This window comes from Salvia hispanica, chromosome 5, assembly GCF_029641045.1.
Source record: "Salvia hispanica isolate PSC_SH4W2 chromosome 5, Shi_PSC_v1, whole genome shotgun sequence".
In the NCBI taxonomy this organism is placed as follows: Eukaryota; Viridiplantae; Streptophyta; class Magnoliopsida; order Lamiales; family Lamiaceae; genus Salvia; species Salvia hispanica.
In genome coordinates this window covers 17,284,784-17,304,585 of record NC_142696.1, presented here as the reverse complement: position 1 = coordinate 17,304,585, position 19,802 = coordinate 17,284,784, and the positions used below count along the sequence as shown (strand labels likewise).

At 35.6% G+C, this 19,802-nt stretch overlaps 1 protein-coding gene across 1 annotated transcript; it reads left to right on the top strand.

Moving 5' to 3' along the window:
• Positions 1-13,263: 13,263 nt before the first annotated feature.
• On the top strand, positions 13,264-17,646 carry LOC125189771 (protein FAR1-RELATED SEQUENCE 5-like). Its single transcript, XM_089059108.1, has 6 exons — positions 13,264-13,405; positions 13,974-14,116; positions 15,827-16,101; positions 16,218-16,290; positions 16,332-16,954; positions 17,058-17,646. The coding sequence occupies exons 1-6, from the start codon at positions 13,264-13,266 to the stop codon at positions 17,644-17,646; spliced, it is 1,845 nt and encodes a 614-aa protein (XP_088915234.1).
• The last annotated feature ends 2,156 nt before the right edge of the window (positions 17,647-19,802 follow it).

Below are 19,802 nucleotides of genomic sequence, written 5' to 3'. Positions count from 1 at the left end.
GAAACGTTGTAATGTCAGTCCGCATATTTCTAAGCATTACTGAAATAAGATGACATTGGTGTGATATAACACTGAACAGCAAGACGTGTCGTTATGCTCTCTAGTGAAAGACTAGGTTCTTGATAAAATACTATTTCATAATCTCCATATGTTAGCATTGAGCATACGGTATTGATTATGCACTACTTTGACTTATCAAATGGTGCGGGTTTTTCGCAACCCAATAATCCTGATATATTGGGTAGTGGTGATTAATATCTAGCGGTGCTAGGATTGCTATTATGTTGAATCGTGCGCGAGGTGAGTCTCGTTTGATAATGTCCTAAAGAGAAGCTTGAACAAGGTTTTATTATTTGGAAAACTTTCCAGTTGGAATTTAATTATTCAATGAATAATAAATAAGTGTTTCTTGCTAATTCCACTATTGGATTTATAAGATGTTAATTAATTAAGTCCGCAGTAGACATTAATTAATTAATAGACATTTATATCTTAAGCGCGGGAAATAAATAATAAACAAGTGGAAATCCGGATTACTTGTAATTTCGGATTTGGATGGGGAGGTCAATATTACTTCTGTAGTGGCAGCTCGTAATATTCTAATATAAGCTTGTATTAAATTGTGAGTTCAATTTAATTAGTAAAATGCTAATTGGGGTGAGCCCATATCCAAAACCTTCCATAGATCTCTGTCTGGGCCCAAAAGGAACTTAATATAAATAGGAGAATAAAGGAGATAGAAAATACACATTATCCACTCCATCACAGAGAAGGGGACGATTTTTTTTTCTCTCCAATTCTCCTCCATGAAATCGATTTTTCTGTCTCTTTTATTTAAGTACTAATATCCCGGTGAGATCAGCCCACACTGATATCGGAATATAGTTCGGGAACCAGAGAGAAAATCCGTGGTCTAGTACTCAAGATCATCACGTGGAGAAGGCGCGAGCAATCGTTGATTCTTTGGAGAATCAAATCGGTAACTCTAAACCGTAGTATTCATGTTTAGAATTTACTTTCTTTTGAGCATGAATTATTTGCGTTCTAGCATGCAATTATCTGTTTAAATGTGAATTGATTAATCGCATAATCGGTCAAATAGATCCATATCTGATTATTTATTTTGTACAAGTCTTCCGCTGTGAAGGGGCACCAAACCCCATCAACCACCTCCCCAAAATGACAATGCTGCCCTTCACACTCTTAGGTGGCGTCTCTTACTTTCTTTCTAATGCAGGACTCTGGCTAGCTCCAGTAAAATTTGACTTGATCAGCTTATTGCTGCTTTTTTCTCCTCCTTTCCTTGATTCTTGTCTTCGCCCTTCTGATTTGTGCGATCTCCTAATTTTGACGAATTTCACACACACCTAGCTAAGAAAGGTTATTAGTTCACGGATTTAGATGAAATTTTACTATGGAATACATGCATGAAACAAGCCTCATCAATTATCTAAGTATATATTGATGAGCTCAAGCTTAATATTTTATTTATAGATATTACTCAGCTCCTCATCCTAGCTGCTACAAAGACAAAAGGCATGAATACAAAATAGTTGGACTGTAAAGCAGATCGGGGGGCAGCACGTGACAATTATTCATTATCTCATCTAAACTTTACAATTTACATATTACACGTAGCACTTATTTCTAGCTAAGCTTTAGGGAATATGAGCTGGAATTCTTGTTTTGTCAATCTCATCTGAAGCGAATTGTCTTCAACTTCATCGATAAATGTCGCGTTACAATAGGCATAGTTGTGGCCTTTAACATTAAAAAAATGAATTGGTGAAGTAATTAAATATTGGGAAATCACAACTTCCACGTTTCATTTTTATGGAAGAAACTCGCCTGACTTTGGTACAGTAAATTAAACGCGCCTAATCATTTTCCTCATTTTTACCATTTCTTCGTTTGGTTTTGAAATAATTGTGGGGCAAGAAAGTGTAGATAGGGACTAATCTCATTATATTATTTGTTGGGTTCCTTCCCTTTTGCCAACTCTAATATTATAATCCCTTCGTTTAGTTATGTAAAATCTGTTGATGTGTCTAATCTATGCTAATCTAAATAGTCAGTCGGGTAAAAAGACCTTGATGCTCTTTTTGGGAAAAATGGAAAGCTGTAGAAAAATGTGAGAAAAAAATATATAGAAAAATAAATTGACTGCATTTGTGCATAGCTAAAATGGTCTTTCCAAAGAATTTGGTTTAGAAGAGAAGCTTTGTAGCATTATCTATAAAAAGAAGCACCATTGCTACAAAAGCTTAAGCTATAGAGGTGGAGATCCAACTGCCAGAAACGACAGTCTTTGAACACAATCTCGGAATCGAGCAGCGGAGCAGCAGTAGCTGTAGCTTAATAAAAATATAATGTTTTGTTAAATTTAGTTTTCGATTCTTCTTATTATTGATTTTTGAAAAATGTTAGGCCGTGCACGAGAGTGGACACTAAAGGTAGTATACATAGTTTAATGGATTTGATTTTGATTTTTGAGTGAACTTCAAAAATGGTCCCTAAATTATGGATTTATCTCGAAAATGGTCCCTGGACTTTAAAAATATCACCAGTAGTCCATGGACTAAGGGTTAATATCAAAAACGGTATTTTGAGACGAAAATGCCCTTTTGAGGGGTTTTGGGGGGTTTGGGCAATTTGGTCTTTTTACACTTTTAACATTTTAAATCTGATATTGTTTTAGTTATGTACTAAATCTGATATTATTTCAAAATTATCATTCTTCTTCCTTTTTGTCATCATTCACTTTGTTTCTTTATTTCAATATTAGATTTAATTTTACAAAATTAAATTTTAAATTTCAGTTTTTAAATATCAATAAATTTTTTTAATTATAAAAATTATTAAATAACAAGAATTATTAGTCATAATCAATATTTGATAGTGTCTAACATTTAATCAATAAGATATAACGTCTTAATTTTAATCAATATTCAATAGCTTTAATCATAAATAGACAATATAACACGATTTATTCTTAAATAAATATGCGTCTAATGTAAGACTAATATAATTTTCGTTTATTAATTTGAAAACAATCAATCAAAATGACTAGAAAATTTCAACAAAAATACTCCTATACAAAATTTTTAGTCGACTTCATAATATTCAATCACAAACAATTATAACAACCGAACGAAGGCTAAATAGAATAGCTCTTATTTTTCCATCAGGATTAATATTATTTTTCTGTACTTCTTCAATTCAGCTTAATATTATATTAAATAACAAAAATTAATAGTTTTAATCAATATTTATAGTGTCCATGAATTAATAGTTTTAATTAAAAAAATTTATTGATATTTAAAAATTGAAATTTAAAATTTAATTTTGTAAAATTAAATCTAATATTGAAATAAAGAAACAAAGTGAATGATGACAAAAGGGAAGAAGAATGATAATTTTGAAATAATATCAGATTTAGTACATAACTAAAACAATATCAGATTTAAAATGTTAAAAGTGTAAAAAGACCAAATTGCCCAAACCCCTCAAAAGGGCATTTTCATCTCAAAATACCGTTTTTGATATTAACCCTTAGTCTAGGGACTACTGGTGACATTTTTAAAGTCCAGGGACCATTTTTTAGATAAACCCATAGTACATGGACCATTTTTGAAGTTCACTCTTGATTTTTTTATGAGAGAAGTTATTGTTGTTCATAACTTTGATTCCTATTTCTCTTCTATGCTTCTCAAAATATTATGTTTATACTCCATCTGTTCCATAAGGTATATATTAAAAATATGGGCATATGATATGCCACATAAATTAAGATACAATTTGTAAAGTAAGAGAGAGGAGGGGAAGAGTAGTTGAAGTAATGCTCATATTTTTATGGAACGGACGAAGGAAGTAATTGATGTGAGAATAAACTTTTTTCAAAATAAGAAATATGACTGACTCAACTTTATTTTACCCAATTAATACCCGCAAGTGTACGGGGTTATCGTAGCAAACACCAAGCAAGAGTATATCGTATCCCACAGAGACAATTTAGTGTAAACCTAAGTACCACGAACAAATTTCAACTACTATCCAGATGATCGAGAATTTTGGTTTTGAACTAACAACTACTAAAAGCATATAAAATCAGAGATTAAAATAAGCACTTTAAACAAGAAAACAATTAAGCAAGTTGTAGAAAATGGTAGAGAAATATGCAGAATTCAAGGATCCGATGCACAACTCATAGCCTAACCCAATTGACATTAAATTACCACTTAAAGTCTCCAAAATTGTTGAATCAATCACAAATATAGATTAAACCCCCTCCCGAGGTGAGAAATCCGCAGATTAAGTGTAACAATCAAAGTCCCCTTCTAATTCTTAGACTTAACTCCCAAAAGATTGATTAGACTAACGATCCCACTCAAAATCTCAACTCTCCCGAGTTTTATTGAATAAAGGTGTGGATTATTCCTCTTTCAAGATTCACTACTTCACCTCCCGATTACTCTAAAGAACCCTAACACTACCAATTGGAGATCAAGCAATTGACAGGAAAAGAGCACAGAAATAAACCAAACAATTGCAAGAGCTAGATAAAACGAAATCAATTGGATTAAAACTATGAATCAAAGCATCTTCACCAAGAATTCTACATAAAAGAAGTTTAGCTACTCATATTCATGGAAGAAAACAAGTCTAAACTAAAGAAAACAATGGAAAACATGATACGGAGTACAATTGGCGGATGAATTGAAGCTTGAATCTTCAATCTTCTTCCAAGAGTGCTTGAGAGAGATGGGTAGTGTGTTTCACGGCGGTCCAGAGTCAGTAGAGTTGCCCTAGCTTTTCTTTCTTATCTCCCTATATCAGAAAATCGCGTTTTTGCTTGGAAAAATCGCCAGAATTACGTACCCGGCCGGGTGGATTTAATGTACTGGAAAATCACCCGGCCGGGTGGGAATCTTTTGGTACTCTCTGGAAAAGCGCAGGTCAAAATGTGCCACCCGGCCGGGTGGAATTGTTGCACTGTAAAATCACCCGGCCGGGTGAGGCTTCTCTCGAACTCTCTGTATTCTCCACGGCTTCTCAATGCCACCCGGCCGGGTGGCTTTTCTGCCCAAAATATCACCCAGCCGGGTGAGACTCTGTTTCACGTCCTTTTTTGCCTATTTTGCCTAAAACACTTCAACAAACACGTGAACTCCGAAACAAAGAGTAATTGGCTGGAAATAACCATTTTGAGCACAAAAACTCAACAATTAAGCATATCAACACACCAATCATGGCACTAAAATACGAGTTTGTCAATGACATCTTTTATGGGACAAAATAAAAAGGAAAGTGTGACATCTATTGTGGTACGAAGGAAGTAGTATAACACGGCTGAGGATCCCCCATCTTACATATGTGTTTTCAAAAACTATAGATGTTAATTTGTGTAGTGTGTTTTGTCGTTTGTCACTCTGTGTATTTGTGCAATTTGTAGATGCACTTTATTTTCATGTGTACTAATGTAATAGCTGGGTGGAAGATATAGACATACATGATTTATGATTCTAAGAAACTAGTAATTTACATTAAACAAACAGTTATTCCTAAGATTACTTATTTTCTTTTAAAAACAATTGCTTGTCGGAGTTTCCACCACGTGAGCTCATAAAATAATACACCTCCATATATTATGAACTAGTAATATACACCTAAAAGCTGGAAATAATTGTGGGACAAAAAAAGGTGCACAATTCATTAAACCACGTGTTGAAAATTCATTAAAAACAATCATTTTCTAGACCCTTTTCACTCTATATATGCACCTCACATTCTTCATCTCTCTCTAGTCTCTGCAACGCAACACAGATTCTCAGTTTATAAGAATCACTCATCTGCTACACTCTGCAAAGATCCCAAAAATGTTTGCCGAGATCTGGAGCAAGAAAAGGCTCTCAATCAATAGCAATTGTGAAGGCCTTCGCTTCCTTACAAAGATAGAAATCTCTAATTCAAACGTCGTTGTCAAACCCATTTTCCTGCTCAAACCCAAATCAAAATCCCCAAATTCCCAGAATTGCTACCTCAAACTCTGCCATCTCTGCATCAAACCCTTGAATTTCGATAAAGAAATATTCATGTATAAGGGCGACTTGGGGTTTTGCAGTGTAGAGTGCAGGGACAGGCAGATTTACATGGATGAGACTCAACAAATGGAAGCCAACACCAAGAGAATACTCTCCTCTTTCCGTCAGCGCTACGGCGGTGGCCGCTGTGAGACCACCAAGCTCTTGGAGGACTACCGCCGCCGCCGCCGCTCTTTCACGCCGCCGAGTGAAAGAGTTGTTTTCTCCTATAGTTAAAAAAATTTCACTACAGTAACTTTTTTTTTTTTGTTTTCTTTTTTCATTTTCTTATTTCCATTTTTAGTTTCGTTGTTTCCAGAATTTGAGAAACACGTGTACAAAGACAATGAGAAGTCTGAGATATTTTGCATCTACTCTAATCAAGAGATTCTTAAGCTTTAAATTTTTCATAGTTTAATAAAAATGTTAGAAAGCTTCATTTCATATCCCAGCAGCTCCCAGCTCCCGGTAAAATAACACATAATTGAAACGTTACGATATTTTCTGGCACACTCAGTTTATATAAAAAAAATATCTAAAAGAATATCTACAAATGTTGGATTCACATGATCCAACACGTGGATAAGCCAAGTGACCAGTAATGACAGATTGGTAGATCAAGATATGAAAACAAATAGTACTCCCTCAGCTAAGAAAATAAAAATAAATAGGACTCTCAAGTTAGAAATTTTAGTATTAAAATAATATTAATTTAAATATAAATTAAATTTGTGGAAAAAGGTTAAAAATGAAATGAATTAATAAAACCCTTGAGTGAAGGGATAAATGGATAATGGATGGAGGGTTAAAAGATGTTATCTCTTAATTAAGAGCGGTATTTAATAGTATAAAATTCTTACAATGAAAGAGATTCTCATATTTCCACAATTCTATTTTAAGTGGATGCAAGATTTAGCAATTTATTCGGAGTAAAATTTACTAGAGTCATGAATAGTGAATATATGAGATGGTTTGATTAGGGGATAGATATAAGATGAGGTTATGAATGGCCTAAACAGTTGTAGGAGTAATATGTAATAGGAGTAATATGTAATAGGAGTACTAATTGATTTTATTTGTTTCACTGCCGAACCAGATTCACGGAGTTTAATTTGCAAAGGCAAACTAATTAAAGTTTGAATTCCTTTTAATCTTGAATTCATCTTCATTTGTCTTTATCGAAAATGATAATATCTGTTCTTTTAATTAATTTGTGGTCCTGGCTTTATAAAGGCACCCACAATTTTGTTAGATATAGCCCTTTGTGTTTGTGTGACTGTGACATCTCACATATTTGAAAACTTATCTATAGGCTATATTTTTATACTTTATAGATATATCACTTATTGATTGTACAACCAATTTAATACTAGTATCTCTCTTTAGTTCATGTAACACGGCCACACGAATGGTTATGATATTTAATTAATTTTACTCTCTAGTTCATATAACACGGCCACACGAGAATTCGATGGTTATGTAATTAATTTTATCTAACCATCATTCGAGAGCACTATTCTTATTTACATCATTCGAGAGCACTATTCTTATTAATGTATGCTTGGTGTTATTTATTTTTATTTATACATTTAATATATTGAAAATATTATTAAAATTTTTTATTTGATAAACTACATAAAATTACTATATTTTGTTATATTATTAATTTAATTGAAGAAGTTATAAATAAAACTAAAATATCAGGTTTTAATTTATAATTAATTTGTTAATTAATGACGATTATAATTCTTATTTTTTTGGAGAAAATACTAAATTTATAAAACAAATCAAATTACCAAAAAAGTGCTTATTGATGTTACTCGTACAAGTTAATATTTATCAAATAACATAATTCTACTTTCATTACGGAAATTATAATTCTTTTTTTTGTCCTTCTAAAACAAGCACAAACTTTTAAATGTCACGGCATGGTAGATTTGAACTCATAACTTTTGGTCCGAACATTAATAACTGTATCACGTGGCTAACATACGCACACATAAAAATCATAATTCTAGTTTGGCACTTAGCTAATTAGTAATTAGTAATTACTTGATTTGGATTTTATGATAAAGTTGGTATTGAATTTATAATCTTCGTTCTTGTTTGTTGTTTTTTCTTAAGTTTTTTCAAAGATTGTCTTCTTAGTCAGTACTCCCTCTATTCCAAGATAGTTAAAGTACTCTATTTCTTTTGGCACGTAAAATTTAAGAAATTGATATGTTAAAGGTTAAAGTGAAAGAGAATAAAAAAGAGTAAAGTATAAGGAGGATAAAGTTTTTACTAAAAAAAGACTCAATTAACTTATGATAATAAAAAGAAAATATAATTCAGTTATCTTTGAACTGAGAGAGTACTAATTATATTAATTATTTCCCATATTTGTTTGAAATAAGCTAACTACAAGTTGCATGTGTCAGTATACAAACATTGTAATTTACTAGTATTTTACTCAATCAATTATCACAATATTTTCCATGACCAGGCTGATAAGTTAGGGTTTGTTTTTTAACTTTCGAAATGTTAGTTCTTTTTATCCGTAGACACAAAAGAAATTAGCAAAAAGAATATAATTAGAAAGAAGAAGCAGAAGACCAGCAAAATAATTAATCTAGTACATATTTTTTAGATTTGAGATTAGCCATACGAGATTGACGAGATTGTGGGAGTGCAATAGTTAGTATCGCTTCAATGTCATTGAACAATACCCTCTCTTATCATTTATATTCGTATTCAAAGATTTTCATGCCTCTTAAATATTTTACTACTATTATCCACGTATTTATTAAAAAATTATATGGATACTCAAATACCTACAACTTAGTTTGAAGGTTGACTTTCAGTCAGCTTAATTTAGTAATGAATCTAAATTAATACTTTTAGTAGGCAGCCATTTATCTTTGGTTAAATTTTAGACTTAAATTAACTTTTCATTTTGATATCAACAAATTGAAGTAACACTTTTCCACAAAATGGCTCCACAGCCAACAGACACACGTAACTTAAAATGGATCATTTACTGTATTAACATCTAAAAAAATCAAAATCAAAATGCCTAAAAATATCTCCAAACGATCTGATTTTCAGTATGTGAGCATGTAATGCTTAGATTTCCATTAATATCTCATAATCAATTTTGCTGCTTCCTAATGATCCACATCGGGTTATTGATATATCTGCCCAACATATAAAAAATTAAAATCAAATTGGGTCTAATACATACTTGAGCACACATTAGGCTCCCAATTGCCGTAGCATATGGAACCTTCTGCATTTTCTAAATCTCAAGATTTATCTTAGGCACTGAATGAGACTAAATTTGTCTCCCTTAGTCATAGATGTATTTATTTACTTGCAATTATGCATCTAAAATACTATAGGCACCTTTTTACTATATTCCTTCTGTGACAATCGAAAATTATTTCTTTCGATTCCAAATACAAAAGAGGATTCCCAAGATCGTTCATCTCAAATTTCTTCGAGAGAAAATTCTTGGTGTTAGTGCAACATATCCTTATTGTTAATAACAATCAATATGTCATTGACATACAATACCAAGAAGATGCATTTGCTCCCACTGAACTTGTGATACACACAACCATTAAGAAATTATTTCCGAATCCAAATGAAAGAACTACTCCCTCCGTTAGCCATTAGGAGTCCCATTTATGGGCGGCACAGTTTTAAGAAATGTTAAGAAAAGTGGATGGAAAAAAGTTAGTGGAATAGGGGTCTCACTTGTATATATTAGTTTTAAATGAAATGTGAGTGGAATGAGTTAGTGGAAGGTGAGACCCAATACCATTTATGGGAAAAGTGAACGGGACTCCTATTCGCGACGGACTAAAATAAACGGGACTCCTATTCGCGGACAGATGGAGTACTTCATAAATTTTTTGGTACCATTGACGACGAGAGTCTTGCTTGAGGTTGTTGAGGTTAATTTTGGATGATCTCATCAACATGAGATTGAATGTTTATAACATTACCATATTGAGGTTCTTGATTTGCTTCTTCCTCAATGATAAAAATTTCCCTCGACATTGTCAAAAGCACTATTAGGTGTCAAAATAGACTCCTCCTCAAAAGTAATGTCCCTTATTACATTCTTCCCCCCCAAACTCAATATCCTCAAGGAATACTATATATCTCGTACCAAATTAGTTCCTTCTGTGGATCATAAAATTAAAAAAAAAAAACACTAAATTCTTCTGGATGACCAAAGTGAGAATATGCGCTACAGTCTTTAATTCCTCTCCTCAAAGCGAATGCGACAATGAAGAATGATAAATCATACTCTTTCACATATCTTTTAGAGTTCTATTTCGTCTTTCAGCTACACCACTCATGCTAGGTGATCCCGACATGGTGTACTAATGAACGATCACTCTTCCGAATAGAGGGCAAAAGGTCTTTGACATTGTTCATCTGAGTAGTCATTTCTGTCGTAGTATTCGCCACCACGACCAGATTTGACTTTCTTAATGCCATTGTTGAGTTGGAGCTCAACATCAGCCTAAAATATTTTGAACTTGTTTAGAACCTTAGAACCTCAGACTTATGATGGATTGAATATAGGTACTCATAATGAGAACAATCGTCTATGATTTATATAAAATATGTTGAACATTCCAGGAATCTGAAGGGAATGACGCAAATGTCCGTATATATCAATTCTAAGGCATTCGTATCTCTACTGGCACCTAGTTCCAATGTTTGATTTGTTTCCTTCGATACATTAAACCCACAAATCAGCATTTGAAAATATAACTGTATTCAATATACCATCTGATACAAGTCTCTCAATTTCTGATTTGAGATATGACCTAACGCTTGTGCCATAAATTACTGAATTTTTATTATTTAATTTTTGCCTAGTCCCTTTTGATTTAATATGTAAAACTTCTGAATATGAAGTAACATAATTAAGCATGCAAAGATTTTCATAGACACTTAACATAACAGTGTCCACAATACTGGAATTATTTGAAGGAAGAAACTTACTATTTCTAAATGAACAAGAGAAACCAAATTTATCCTAAGCAGAAATAGAAACCAAATTCTATCTAAAGATAGTGAAATAAAGTATCTTCAAAACCATAATAGTTCCAATCTTTAATAACAATCTACAATGCCCAATAGTCTCTTCCACAGATTTGTCACATCCCACATAGATGTATCTTTCAACATCAATTGACTTTTGGCAGCTTAGACAGCCTTGCATAGATAACCTTTTGTGAGCATTAGCACCAGAATCTACCCACTAAATATCATTAGGGACTAAATCCAAATTAACTTCAAAACAGACCAAACAAGAATTGTAACTTCCTTTGTATACCATGCGTGATATTTTTCACAATTCGTCTTTTTTTATATCCATGTCTACCACAAAAGAAACAACTACCATTATCTTTATGTTGTTTCTTTTGTGATGAACCCTTATCCATAGTACCATTCTCAATATACTTTCTCTTAATACCCTTTACTTTATTTTTTGAGATATTGACTAGATGTGCAACACCAAATACCCAAATAAGTCTTTAAAATTCAAGCTTAAGCGAAGCAACGTGAGACATTTGCATGACGTGCTCCCTTATGCTGCCCTTGCCCTTATATACTTTATTGAGATCAAGCACGCTTGTCTCAACCTAATCGTTTTCCGCAAAACGTTTCTTAATTTTGGCAAGATATTCACTGGCCTTAGTGATATACTCAGATGCAGTGCCTCGAAAGGATTCTGGGATGCTAAAACCAATGATCAGTGATATACATGATTCGAGTATTCCTGCTTTTCGTAGTTTCTCCTTTGATAAGAAGTATTACCGTCCGTAGGAGAAGTAGGTTGCTCAATCCTTAGCGGTAATCCAGATCCATGCAACCCAGAGCAATCAAAGTATAATATTTGCAATCCTTAAAATTTGACTCATTCAACGCTAACATATTGTTCATGTTGGAAGAAATTGCATAAGCAGACATCATAACTACACAGATTACAAAACCAAAATAGTTGTCATGCTCAAATAATAAAATCCAAATAAGAAGGTAACATCTCGAGGTACCGACACAACATCCATATCAAGTCTTTTAACCGTAATATGAACTTGTAATTGGTAATCTCATCATAGTGATCAAATACTGACAATAAGATCTGGTCAATTAGTGTCTACCTTTTAGCATCACACTACTCACATGAACAGTGGATAATTATCACGAATTTATCACCACAGGTATATATGTATTTCGTGCAAAACATTAATCTTCCTTTTGGCCGACTAATATACGCATTAAAATACACACACACATACTGTCCTAACATTCGCAATAAAGAAGTCTAGACAAGAGAAGTTACTTTTGCAACGTCATGTTTCGATTATCTACTTTGAACATTAGTAAAACATTACGAGGTTCCAAGCACAACATACACATCAAGTCTTTTGACAGTAATATGAACTTGTAAATGACAACTTCCTTACAGTGCCTAAACACTGATAATAAGTTCATGTTAAGTAGCGTCCACCTTTTGGCATCACAATACTCACACGAAAACTAAATAATTGTCACATATTTATTACCACAAGTATATGCGTATCTAGTGCCAAATATTAATCTTCCTTTTGGCCGATTATTCCGCATTAAAATACACACTCATTAGTAGAAAATAAGGAACATGAGATGTACACGAAATTTTGAATTTAGAGTTAAAACTTAAAACCGAATCTAAACTCTCGCAAGCGAGTCAATAATAACTTTCCGGAACATAGTGGTTAGCCAACGAGGTATTGAGTTCGCATACCTTGTAAACTCAACAAGTCGTTATGGATTGCATAACGAATTGAAAGGCGGAATTGCTTTGCAGCCGCTATGGATCTTCCAAACGATCAGAGACGTCCTTCAAAATAGTCTGCCGAGAGAATACAAAGATATTGAATGTTCTTCTGACATCTGGAGACCATAATCCTAGTTTATATTTATATAAAATATAAACCCCATTATTTTCTATTGGGTCCCTCATTAAATAGAAAATCTCATATGAGTACACTTATTACCATAACAAATAAATAAACTATAAGCCCAAACTTAATCTTTATTTAATCACTTTAATTGGGCAACTGAAAGATAGTCATACACATTAAATTAGTCATGTGGAAGTCCAAATTTCTAACAGATGATAATATGAGGTGAGATGTCGCCTACCAATACCTTTTTCACATGTGAAACTAAAAGTGATCCACATTTGGAGAGTTCTGGGAAGATTTTCTTTTCTACAATGGAAGAAGGTGGTTCTTCAACAATGGACGAAGCTTATGCTTCAACTATGGAAGAAGGTAAATTTTTTCGAAAAGTATTTGATTATTGTATCCACGTTTCATTAATTCCCAAATCACACATATTAACGCAACCCTTTTCGATTTTCTGTATCTGTTAATTGGTACTAGTTCCATAACTGACGTTAACAAAGAGCATGAGTTTGCTTATGGGGTCGGCTAGGATTAAAAATTGAGGCCGGCAGGGATTTTTTTTATTTGTTAAAATTAATGTACAATTTTTAAGGTTATAATGTAAAGTATTAATGCACGTTTTCTTTTGTATGAGCTAGGGCTTAGAAACGTGGCAGCTAGGGTGTTGTATTATTTGATAATCTTAATTTTCATTCATTAATAGATAATGTATAGTTGTGAATAAATAATTCAAGTTTTATTTTGTCTTAGTTATGGTTTAGACACATGGTGGCAAGGGTGTCGTTTTATTAGATACAGATAATGTAAATTTAGTACTGTATAATTTAAATTATTAGATAGATAATGCACGTTTTATTGTTCATAATGTTTATGTTAGCTGAGATTTTGTTTTTGTGATTGTGTGCTGTGGTTGTTGTACCTGACTGTTCGAAAGATTTGAAGCCTGTGGTTGGGCAGAAGTTCAAATCACTAGATTTTGGTTTTGCGTTCTACGATGTATATGCCCGTGCTGTTGGTTTTGATACGCAGAAATCACAAATGAGGAAAACCGATGGTGTAATTACTTGGTATAACGTGGTATGCAACAGGGAAGGCAACAAGAAGTCGAGCTAGGATGACCAAGCAAATGCACGGTCTGGTTTTTCGATAAAACGTCGACGGTTATCCAAGCAGTGTGGTTGTAAAGCCAGTATCTCATTCAAGTTCTTCTCCGACGGAGGAGTTTCAGGTTATACCATCGAGGAGTTCAACGAGGTTCATAACCATTATATGGTTGAGACAGATCATCAACAGTTTATGTCAATCAATCGAAAGTTGGACGACGTACATGATAAACTCATGTTTTAGTTGGTTTAATTGGTAAGTTGAGGTGCTTAATGTTGAGTTTTGATGCTTGAATTATCTATTTCCAGCCTATTATCCCATCTTTAGGAGTTTCATGTGTTTGTTGAGTGTTCTAGGATAAATAGATGAAAAAGAGGCAAAAATCCGGCCGATTGTGCATAGGAGGCAGCAGGGCCTTCAAAGGCTACAACCGGTCGGGTGAATTTCACTCTTATAAATTCTACCCGGCCGGGTAGGACTTGAGGACCAGAAAGGGGCCGGAAATCGACACCCGGCCGGGTATCCTGAAGACAGTGTGACGAGTCCAGAAAGGGGTCTGAAATGGTCACCCGCCCGGGTGGATTTCCAGCATAAATATTATACCCGGCCGGGTACGTCAGTTTGACGCGTCTGAAAGCTAAAAACGCGATTTTTGAAGTGGAAAAACGGCAAGAAAAGGCTAGGGTTGGATTTCAGGAGATTCATTCTACACCTACCGCCTCCATCACTCACACACATCCCCAAAAACACTTTGAGAGAGAGAATTGAAGATTGAAGACTCCAGATTGGAAGATTGAAGACTTCACTCCATAGATTCGTTCCACAAGAGTTCTTAGTATCTATCTTTCATGTTTTTGTTCGGATTCTTTGTGCTAAACTTAGTTTTCTCCATGAACATGAGTAGCTAAACACCTTTTTGTAGAATTCTTGGTGAAGATGCACTAATTTCATAGTTTTTATCCAATTAATTTTGTTCTTGCCTTGCTCTTGTAGTTATTTGATTATTCTTGGATTTATTCTTTTCAATTGCTTGATCACCATTTGATTGTGTAGGATTAATTAGATTAATCGGGAGATGAAATAATTAATCTGGAAATAAGAATAATTCACACCCTAATGCAATAAAACTCGGGAGAGTTGAGGTTTTGAGTGAGGTCTTTGACCTTATCGAGCTTTTGGGAGTTAGGGGTTTTAGGATTAGAACGGAACTTTAATCCTAGCACCTAACCTACAGGTTTCTCACCTCGGGAGGGGGTTTAATCTATAATTGTGGTCGACTTAGTAATTCTAGAGACACCAAAAAGTAAGACAATTTGATTGGATAAGAGCTTAGAGTTGTACATCGGATCCTTGAGTTCTACAATTTTCTCCATATATCTTTTCACTCCGTGTTTACTTACTTTTTATTTATTTATTTGTTCATTATATGTTTTTCGTAGTCTTAGAACAAAACCAAAAATTTCACGATTCTCTAGATAGTAGTCAACATTTGTTCGTGGCAGTTAACTTGATACAAATTAGTCTCTGTGGGATACGATACTCTTGCTTGCTAATTGCTGCACTAGCCCCGTACACTTGCGGGTATCACTTGTGTTAAAATAAGTCGAGTCAGTACATCACCAATTTATTCTTGATTGTTCAAAGGCTAATATAGGCCCTACATTCACGTTTAATGTGCTAAAGGAAATACTCGGTGGTTTTCAGCTCGTTGGCTGCAATGTTGGGGATATAAGGAATGCCTCACGAGACATCAAAGCATACGCTCATGGTATTGACATACAAATGGTTTTTGATGATATGGCTAGGAAGAAGGAGATGTCCGAGGCATTCACATATGAGTACGAGGTTAAAGCTAGCAACCAGCTGGTTGCTCTGTTCTGGTGTGATGGTTTGATGAAGAGGAATTACCACATGTTCGATGATATTGTGGCTTTTGACACCACCTACAACACCAATAGGTATACCTGTCGTGCATTATAACATTTTAATATGTACATTATTGTATGCATTACTATTTACTTTGTATGCATTATATATGTCCTTTGTTTGAATTATGTTGGCTTATGTTACGCAGGTATTGTATGATCTTCGCGCCATTCACGGAAAAGGACAATCATGGACAACCAGTAACTTTCGCTGCTGGTTTGGTAAGCAACGAGAAAACAGGCGCTTTTGCATGGTTGTTTAGACATTTTTTCCAATGTATGGGGGTTGCTCTAAAGATGATTGTTACAGATCAAGATCGGCTATTGAAGAGATTCTAATTGGGACTCGCCACAGATGGTGTATGTGGCATATCATGCATAAGTTGGCCAATAAAGTTCCTGGTCGGTTATTGAGGGACGAAGATTTCAAGAAAGAGTTCAATGCATGTGTCTGGTCGGACCTGCTTGAACCCGACGAGTTCGAAGAAGAGTGGAATGGAGTAGTTGAGCGTTATGGCCTGAAAGAACACAGTTGGTTCAAGACGTTGTACGAGTATAGGCAATTATGGATACCTGCGTACTTCAGAGATTTCCCAATGGGCTGGATGATTAGGACCACCTCGATATCTGAGTCGGAGAATTGCTTCTATAAAAACTTTCTGAAGCCATGCAACAACATTGCCGAGTTCTACTTGAATTTCAACCAAGTTGTGGATTTTCAGCGGAATAGTAGAACAAAGTTGGACTACCAAGACGCTACTGCCCTGCCTATATTGGCCACTACTTTGCCTTTCGAGAAACATGCTTCTACTCTGTACACAGATAGTATGTTCAAGAAAATACAAGAGGAGATTGTTGAGGAAAATGACAGATGCCGCGTTTTGGGGTTCTCATCTACAGACAGTGTTGACACCTAGCCTTCGCCATTCCTACTTTGTGAAACATGATAGGACTGACGACTCATATTCATGTGATTGCAAACTATTCAGTCGGCAGGGGTATCTGTGCTGCCATGTCTTCTTTTTGTTCCGGAACAATGAAGTTAAAAAGATTCCGGATAACTACTGTGCAAGTAGATGGATGAAGACTCCGCTAGCTAAGGCTATCCATGGACATCTTGATGAGACTTTACTTACACAGTCCGTTGTTGGTGAAAGGAAAAACATTTCAAAGCAAGAGATCTCACTGTTCTATGGTTTTCTTTGTCGATTTGAGACGGACATTGATGTGCTTCGTGCATTCGTAGGTGGACTGGAGGAACTTGGTAATTCACTTCAAGCTGGAACTCCTTTAACGTCCGCCTCTGAGAAGAGGCGAATGATTGAACAGTTTTATGGAATGGAAAGGCCGGAATTCATTGAGGTCCACCCTCCAGATGTGGTAAAGATGAAGGGGCACACGAGCAGGTCCGCTAGTCGTCTGATTTCCAAGAGAGAAAAGACTATCAAGGATGCTACTAGGCCCCTTAGACGGTGTAAGGCGTGCGATGAGTTGTACCATCATGACTTTAGAAATTGTCCAATACTTAAAAAGCTTGAAGCGGAGAATGAGCTGCATAAGGGAAAGAGGAAATGTTGATGTATTTTGATTATAACAGCATTATTTGTTTTTGTACATCCCGTTGCTCCCAGTCAAGAACACATCTCCTTATAACTTGGTCGGTTCCTGCCTTCCACAAGTATGGGTCGTCCCAGAAATAATACTTTGCTTCGTTCTTGATCTTCATCCTCTGAGCCTTTGTCACGTTTGGCACCATTGGTAGCTCTCCCGTCACTTGGTAGTTGGCCAAGTCCGCATACCAGGGTACATGTCCTACTTTCTCCTTGACCTTGGTTGTTGCGTCCTGCCCAGTAAGCCTCATTACTTCTTCCCAGTCGATCTTCCTTGCGGAGAAAATCACTTCACACAAATGCTCTTCCGGGAATTGACCTCTCATATCCTCACTGTTCCCTTCTTGTATTATTCTGCTCAAATGGTCCGCTACTTTGTTTTCAACCCCCTTTTTTTCTTCTACTTCCCAATCAAATTCTTGTAAAAGCTGCACCTATCTGATCAGTCGGGGTTTTGACTCTTTCTTCGTAATGAGATACTTAATGGCCGCATGATCAGTATAGACGATGACTCTGGATCCTAGTAGGTACTGCCTGAACTTTTCGAACGAATAGACAACAGCCAACATCTCCTTCTCGGTGGTGTCATAATTCCGTTGGGCTTGATAGTCACTAGGGTTTAGGGTTTAGTGCATAGAATATCACGTACCTCTTCCCATCGATCTTCTGACCCAGTACGGCCCCCACTTCATAGTCACTAGCTTCGCACATCACCTCGAAGGGGTGATCCCAGTTAGGAGCTTGAATAATCGGTGCAAAGATCAATTTTTCCTTAAGGAGGTTGAAAGCAGCCTTGCAATGCTCGTCATTAATGAACTCCACCTCGTTCTGGAGAAGTCTGGTAAGTGGTTGGGCAATCTTGGCAAAATCCTTGATAAATCTTCGATAAAATCCAGCGTGCCCAAGAAATCCTCTTTTCCCCTTCTGATCGGTAGGGAAAGGTAGCTTCGATATTACGTCCACCTTTGCTTGATCGACCTGGACTCCCCTTTCTGACACCACGTGTCCTAAGACGATTCCTTCTGTAACCATAAAGTGGCATTTCTCAAAATTTAAAACCAGGCTCTTCGTTTTGCATCTTTCTAGCACCACATCCAAATGTTGCAAGCACGAGTCGAAAGAGTCTCCGTAGACAGTGAAATCATCCATAAAGATCTCTATACAATCTTCAATCAAATCTGAGAATATGCTCATCATGCACCGTTGGGAAGTACCGGGGTCGTTGCATAGGCCAAATGGCATACGCCTGTACGCATAGGTTCCAAACAGACAGGTGAATGTGGTCTTATCCTGGTCCTCTGGGTTCACGTAGATTTTAAAGTAACCACTGTACCGATCTAAAAATTAGAAGTACTTCCTTCCAGCCAGTCGCTCCAGCATTTGATCGATGAATGGCAGGGGGAAATGGTCCTTCCTGGTTGCAGTGTTCAGCTTTCGGTAATCTATACACATTCGCCATCCCGTGACTAGTCTGGTGGGCACTAGCTCATTCCTCTCATTCTTAACCAACTGGATCCCTGACTTCTTGGGAACAAGTCTTCCTCCCCGAGGTAGGCATACTTCAGGTTCGCTGGCAACTTTTTTAACTCCACTTGTGGGGGTAGTGTGTCTGTAGGTAGAGGGTTCTTTTTAGAATCCTCCTCTCGCTCTTGTTCACCATCTGATTTTTCCTCCATATTGGCCGGTAGCAAAGCCCCTACGGATCCCGCTAGTTCCGACTTCTGACAGAATTCCGTAACTGCTTCTTCGATCTCCTCGTCTGTTAACCCTCGGCTACTGATCAGATCACACCATGAAGCTGCTTCCACATCAACTTGGGCATACACATCCAAGGCTTGGAGTTTTTCCTGCAATAACTCGGTCTCAAGAAACTCTTGGACTAAGGGGTCAATTACATCAACATAACATAGATTTTCAGAATCTATTAGTTTTTTCATGGCTTAATTGATGTCAAAAACAAATTTCTCACCATTAAAGTCAATGCAAATTGTTCCCTTAGCCATATCCACAATTGTCTTAGCCGTTCTTAAAAATGGTCTTCCTAACAATATCCCGCTAGACTCGCTAGCTTCTGGTTCACTCATTTTAATTACATAAAAATCAGCGGGATAAGTAAAGTCTTGT